The sequence below is a fragment of the Humulus lupulus genome, chromosome 7, assembly GCF_963169125.1.
Source record: "Humulus lupulus chromosome 7, drHumLupu1.1, whole genome shotgun sequence".
Taxonomy (NCBI): domain Eukaryota; kingdom Viridiplantae; phylum Streptophyta; class Magnoliopsida; order Rosales; family Cannabaceae; genus Humulus; species Humulus lupulus.
In genome coordinates, this window is record NC_084799.1 from 207,950,960 (window position 1) to 207,958,741 (window position 7,782).

Consider the following 7,782-nt stretch of genomic DNA (forward strand, 5'->3'; position numbering starts at 1 on the left):
TCGAGCCACCCCAACCCAAACGAACACCACCAATGCATTCCTTGTGCTTTGGGCATCAAAACCCACTAAAGGATTGATCATTTTCCTGAACCACCATCGTGGGGTGGTGGCGCCGCCATTAATGTTGGAGCTCCGGCGGGAGATTTGGCTATCAAATTAATTTTTTAAGGCTCTCAAATAGAGGACTCGCAGGTGCCACTCAATAGGTTCCTCTAACACCCTTAATAGCTTCTGTTGTGCAAGTAAAGATCTGATCTTTCTTCTCCAAATTCTGTAATCACCAGACCCATCAAACTTGTCAATGTCTATTTTAATATTTCTCATGTTAATATATTTAGAATTTAAAAGAGATAAAGGTTTAGAATTCTCAGTAGGTTCAGATAATGGAATATCCTCAAACTCTTCTTGATTGTCTCCTGCCACTTGGGGATCTTCTTCCTCCATCCTTGTTAAATCTTGGTGTCACCTCTAAGTTGAACTTTCCAGCCAATAAACCTGGATTTGATACCACTGTAGGTTTTATTTACCATTTTAACCCTACACCAACTCAGTAAGTATGTTATACACTACAAGGTCAAACTTGACCTTTCACTCAACACAAAGCAACGACCAAAAAAAAATTGAGACACTATTATACTTTTCTGTTTATTACTTTATCTAAATATCTAACCCTAAACACTTTGCAATTTTTAGATCTGCTCTTTCATTACACACACAAACCAGAGACAAGAAGCTAGGGCACAGATGCAAACCAGAGATCCAAAAAACAATCAAAGAAGAAGAGATAAAGTAGAAGAGAAGGACAAACAGATTTTATCGAGGTTCACCACCAATTTTGGGGCTACGTCCTCGTTGAGATCGCCTCAGAAATTTGATTAGCTCCCGCACTACATTAATGGTGATTACAACAGGTTTGGAGATTCCAAGTCACAACAGAACAATTGGTAATTTCTTTTAACTTTCTCCTCTAAACTCTTTGATTTTTATTCTTTCTTTTCTCTCAATCTCACTTTCCCTCTGTTTCTTTCTTTTACATGAACCACAAACCCTCACACTCTCTCTCGGAACAAGAACACAATAAAGGTCGATCTGGGTTCTTAGATCTCACTATTTTGATGAGGTTTTTGGTAAGTTTGGTAAGTCACAGTCCTTTTGCAGCTAGTTGTATATATATATATATATCTTTGTACCTGGTAGAGAGTTAGTTAATAGGAATCTATTTTTTTTTTTATCTGTTAAAAGTTTGTTGTGAGTTTAATCTGTTCTGAATCTGTTGTAACTGTTTTGAGTAACTGTAACAGTATTTTGGTTCTGCATGAGAACTTGTTATCAACAGTAATATTAAAGAGGGAAATTTCAACACCCAATTCTAAAATCTTCAACACTGATTCAAACCTTATTGAACAATTAACATAAAAGAAAATACAAAGTAAAAAATTACAAAATGAAAAGCAAAAAGCAAAATAAACACCCAATTAGTACATACTAAGAGAAAGCACTACATATTCAATAAATAAAATACAAAAGAACATAATTTTTTTTAAAAAATAAAAACACATCAAATTCATGTCCTAATTTGTTTTAGAACATTATATTGTTGAGATAATATCCAATACTGGAAAATGCTGAACTTTGGAATAATCAATGCCCCCATTGGACTGAAGTACTCGATCCACAAACTACTTGGGCATGTTCCAGATACCAAGTTTTTTTAACTTTGTTAGATACTGGATGCTAGAGGGAACCTCCTCAATAAGTGGGCAAGATTCAATAATCAATATCTTAAGGAGAGGCCATGTCCCTTTATCTAACTTGATAAACTTCAATTCTAGCAAATATTTAAAGTGAATCTCATTGATCTTTGGAAAACTACCTTCCTCAAAGTGTAGCTGTTCTCCTTCGTATGAGTTTTCCATGAAAAGATGATTTAGATTGGGCAAGCCTCTCAGACATTTCAGAGGGTTTTCTGTCATTTTTGAGAGACGTAATACCAACACCACCAAGTTAGTGAAATTTGAAAACTCGAACTTGTTTAATCGTCCAGATAAGTACAATAGATGCAACAATGGTGGTGGAGATGATGAGATTGGATCCAAGTCCAGAACATCATCATCACGAGCACTCAAAAGCAAAGTGTGAAGGTGATTCAACTTCTTAGAAACATCACAAATAGCCCTAGAAGTTTCTTTGGTCAAATTCGAAATGCCCAACATCTTTAAATTGCCCAACTTCTCAAGCTCCTTTGTGAAACCAGCCACGTCTTGATGCACTTCCACATGCATTAATGCTACCAAATTCTCCAAATAACTAAACCCTTCTTGTATCTTCACCCCACACAAATTGAGTAACTCATTTTTCTGTGAAGCATAAATTTTCTCAAGATTGTGTAGCATATTAGTCTCCATTGGCAACTCCACTACGAGGGCATACATAATATTCAAAACACGTAGATTGTGAAGCTTGCCTATGGATTTTGGAAGCTTATCCACCTGTGTGTTCTCGAGAATCAAATAGTGTAGATCATGTAGCTTACCAATAGACTCTGGAAGAACTTTGATATTTGTACCACTAAGATTCAAGTACCTTAAGTGGAACAAATTTCCCAATTCCTTTGGAAGATGATCAACAGGTGCATTGGCCAAGTCCAAAATTTTCAGGAGCTTTAATTTTTGAAACAAAGCAATCAAAAATTTATTGCTTATAACCAACTCATTGTCATTGGAGTTTAAAAGTAAAAAAATTGAGCGAACAGTTGTGTACTGTTGCATAGTTTTTGTTATAGTTTCTGGCATACTTCCACCACGGATTGACAAGCGACAATAGTGTTTGTTTTCATCAAATTCTACATTGTTTTTGCTGAAAATTTGACAAAAGCACAAATCCTTTACCTTTGATGTGATGAACTCATGCATCAAATCATGCACTTTGTAACCTTTCACTGGTCCATATAGTGTCTCAGTTGAAACTAAGCTTCTCTCAACAAGCTCATTCAAGTATCTTTCAACTTCTTCCTTCAATGGTTTTCCATCCCTTGCTTGAACAAAACCTTCAGAAATCCACAGTTGACGTAATCTTTCTTTCTCAATTACAAAATCTTCAGGAAAAATACCAAAGAACAACAGACAAGGTTTCAGGTGGTAAGACAAGTCATGGTAACTGAGAGAAAGGATTTTTAAGATTCTCAGGAGATGAGGATTTGTTTTGAACTCAAAATCAATATTATCAAGAACTTTTTGCCATTCAAATTGCACCTTCTTTTTTCTTGATAATAAACCAGCTATGGCCTCAATTGCAAGTGGCAAGCCTTGACATTTTTGGATTATCTTGTGACACAATATCTCTAACTCTTCAGGGCAACGACCCCTAAACAACTCACATCTAAATATTTTCTTACAAAACAACTCATATGCCATATTATGAGTCCAAGTTTCCAACCTTTGAATTAAATCATCACACGGAGCTACTGTTTCATTGCGTGTTGTGATAACAACCCTGCTGCCATTATTGTTGCCAGGCAAAGCATATTTGATCTTTTCCCAAAAATCTGTATCCCAAATATCATAAAAAATGATCACATACCTTTTTGTCTGCAAATGTTTCCTGAGCGGTGTAATTAGCTCTTGAATCACCATATCGTAATATGAACTAGTACTAGTGCTTCTAGCAACTAAGCCCATCTGTTTCATCATGTTCTGTAATAAAATTTTCACATCATACGATTGAGACACTGTGATCCAAGCATGGTAATCAAATATGTGTTTGACCTCATTGTAGACTTTATTAGCTAGTGTAGTTTTGCCAATCCCTCCTTCTCCTACCAATGATAAAACCATAAGTTCAGACTCTCCTTCCACCAAAAAGCTTTTTAGCTCTCCCTGAAACAAAGGAACATCCACATATTCTTCATCTTCCTCGACAAAGTGAGCACCAAATCGGTTGCTACACTCTTCTGTGTACGAAGTTTTGCCACTTGAACCTGCTTGCAGAGATTGACTCAAGCCAAACCCTTGACCTACTTGCAAAGATTCAATGATGTCTTGAAGTTGAGAAGAAATAAGATGACGAGACTTCAAAGTTTTGATTCGGCCACCTATTTTGCAGAAAAATCCAATGAATCCAGTCTTGTCAGTAGTGCACTGCGCCACATGCCACCGGTATTCATCAATGAAATCTCTTGTGTGATTAGCTTCTTCCCTCAGTTGTTTCATCCAAATTTTCACAGCATCATTGATCAAATCTTCTCTATTTGCTCTTGAATCTGCGTCTTTGAGAAGAGCCTCAATGATCTCTAGTTCTCTCTTTAGGCTTTCGACTTGTTTTTTGATACCCTTTAAGGATTTAACTTCATCTTTAAGTAGATGAATCAAACTTTGAATGATCGGATTTAAGAATGCCTCGGCCATTTTTCTTCCTCGAGCTTAGGCCTTGTTTGTACCTTAGATTTTAACAAGGAAACATTTTATAAAGAAAAAAATGAAATAAAATGTTTTCCACAAATTTGATAGGAGATTTTTTTTAATACTAGGTACAAATTGTAAACATTGTTTATAATTTTAATAAAAACTAGTTCACTGTTTTTAAAAAAAAATATATAATAGAATGAATTATAGTTCTATAATATATATAAATATTTATATCAATAATCTATATATATATGACATCTAAACACAACATTTACATATATATATTTACACGACTACATGACATATATATAAAATATAATAATATTTAAAAAGAAATTAATAATAGAAATAAAATAAGAATCGAAAAAGTCATAGTGTAGACAGTACGTAGTATATATGCATAAACTATTTTAGTTTTTTAATGTATTTTGGAATGTCCTTTTTAGTGAATTTGATGAAGAAAAAGAGCTACAATCACTTAATAAAAAATAAACTATTACAAAAATTTATATGATAAAAAAATAATATGTATGTCTTTATTATTTTTTAATAAATATGATTTAATTATTTAAAATATCATAAAATATCTTAAAAATATCATATTTTAATTAATTAATTAATTTTTATTTAAGTTTATGTTTGTTCTAGTTTTTGAATTTGACAGTGACAACAATGGATTATATATTATATGTTTAATATAATATTAATATTATATGTGATTTTAGATTTAAGTTTGTTGCTAGTTGATAGTTGATAGTAGACTATATTATATTATATATTTAATATGATATTATTCTAATACGTGAAGTTTAAGTTTAATTAAATTTTATTTAAGTTATAAAACATATGGTTTTATTATTTTTAAATAATTATCATTGTAAAATATCTTATTTTAATTTTCTTAATTATTTATTTAATTAATTTTATCTAAGTTTAAGTCATGTTAACAATTTACCGTTAAATATAAGAATATTCCATTAAAGTTGATGTGAAAAAAATAAAAAATCATTAAAACCAAGAACTTCGTTATCTACATACTTTTTATATAGAATAGAGTTTTTTTTTTATATTTATAATCGCTGTAAATTTTAAAAAATTATACTACATTTAAGTTTCAATTTTTATAGAAAAAAAAATCGCAATTTATTGATTCAATCAAAACATGAGAAAATGGAATCCTTTGAATTTCATTTTTTTCTCTCTTAAAATCAAAGTACGAACAAGGCCTTAGAAAAACAGAAAATTACATTACATCATATATAGAAATTGTCAAGAAAAAATTATTTTGAGAAAAAAAATACCTGGAGTGGATGCAGAGGACACACTATGATGTATGGCAGAAATTATTGAAGAAGTTATGGAGAGAGAGAGAGAGAGAGAGAGTATAGTAAGTTGATGATTTTTGGGTTAAGAAAATGAGAACTTTGGAAATTAAAATATGATGGAAGGTAAGGTAGGTGTTGTAAGTCAATGATTTTGGTGGAAAAGTAAGATAGGGTAAATGTTGTAAGTCAATAAAGTAAGATGAAATTTTAGCTGAGAATTTTGCTTCAAAATCAGCCTCACTTGTGATTGGAGTGAAACTTGAGCATATCTGTTGTCAAATATTGTCGTTTTCATTTGTATTGTCGTTTTTCACATATATTGTCGTTTTCAACCATCATTGTCGTTTTTTGTTTTGTCTACATAATAATTGTCGTTTGTTGAAAATATTGTCGTTTTTAGTTTTGTTGTTGTTTTATACAAATATTTGTTGTTTTCATTTATTCTGTGATTTTACATTTATTAATGTCGTTTTTTCATATATTGTCGTTTTAATTTGGCTGGAAAATTAGTCTTCAAAAAGTGTCGAACCACTGGTTTATGCTGTAAATTTCACCTTTGTCATATAACAAAACCATTACACAATATAAATTAAAATGAAGCAACTCTTCATCCTGGTTTGGAATCAATTAAATACGAGTTTTATTACCAAGAAACAAATAGTTATTTCTTCAAAAAAAATCATCAATATGTCATGCACTAAGGTGCTTATATTGCCCTAAAAAAAAAAAAATTGATTTGGTATTTAAGTGGAATTATTATCAATTATAAAATATAAAATCTACGGACTAAAATATATCGACATAGTTATTAAATTGTAAATTTATATATTTAAATATATGGAAAATTATTGGGTAGTGATTGTGTTTTTATTACTATTCATAGGTACTTTTAGTATTTTTCGGTACATGGATAAATTGTAACTTTTTTTTACATGATGTTATATAATATAGTTATATGAGATCTTCGACATATTTTTAAATTTTTTTGAATAATTTAAGATGCCGAAATCAAAATTCAAATAACTTATTACACTGTTTAAAAATATCAAAATAAGCACACATGGTACAAGTTGTTTGGATCCTAATTACAACATCCTAAATTATTTAGAATTTCCTGAAAATTTGGATTTTAAATTATACACAATGAAGTAAAAAAAAATATACAATTGCAACTTATTTATATATTGAAAATACTAAAAGTACCCTATAGATGATAATTTAATACACTCAAAACTACAGTGGTACTCTATATATAAACACAATATATACGACAGTGACGTGACAATTTTTGTCAACCAATCACATTTTTTTATGCTAGGACTCATTGTTTAAAAACTAATGTCATACTACTGTGTGTAATGTTTGAGTGCATATTTTAGGTATACATATCATTACCGATCTAATTATATTACATTGGTTAGACGTGAGAAACATGGATTGGATTGAATAATCAACCCTAATTCAAACTAAAAAAATTTACTTAAGTATATCTAAACAATAATATAATAAATGAAAATGTTATCCTAAAATACTTAAGATAGCAATTTTTTTTCCTCTCTCTTAGAGACTTTTATATTACACAAACTTACTTAAATATAAATTATACATGAAATACATAAAATACAATGAGACTCGTTGTATAAATTATACATGAAATACATAAAATATAAATTATACGACATAGATGTTGGTTATCACAACCAATCACATTTTTTATAATGAGACTCGTTGTTTAAAAAATTAGTATCATATTACTGTGTATAATGTTTGAGTACATATATTAGGTGTACATATTATCACTCATCTAATTAGATTACATTGGTTAGATGTGAGAAACATGGATTAGATTGAATAATCAACCCTAATTCAAACTAAAAAAAAATTACTCAAGTATATCTAAACAATAATATAATAAATGAAAATGTTATCGTAAAATATTTAAGATAGCAAATTATTATTATTTTTTTCTCTTAGAGACTTTTATATTACACAATGGAATAACTTATTTAATACATAGAAGATTTATAAGAAAAATTATTCAAAGGATTTTCCGC

The 7,782-nt window shown here is 30.2% G+C and overlaps 1 protein-coding gene across 1 annotated transcript; it reads right to left on the reverse strand.

Moving 5' to 3' along the window:
* Nucleotides 1-1,679: 1,679 nt before the first annotated feature.
* Nucleotides 1,680-4,403, reverse strand: LOC133792678 (disease resistance protein RPM1-like). Its single transcript, XM_062230586.1, has one exon. The coding sequence runs from the start codon at nt 4,401-4,403 to the stop codon at nt 1,680-1,682; it is 2,724 nt and encodes a 907-aa protein (XP_062086570.1).
* Nucleotides 4,404-7,782: the final 3,379 nt, after the last annotated feature.

Coding starts and splice junctions, on each gene's coding strand:
- LOC133792678 (XM_062230586.1), bottom strand. CDS start 4,403: ATGGCCGAGGCATTCTTAAATCCGATCATTCAAAGTTTGATTCATCTA.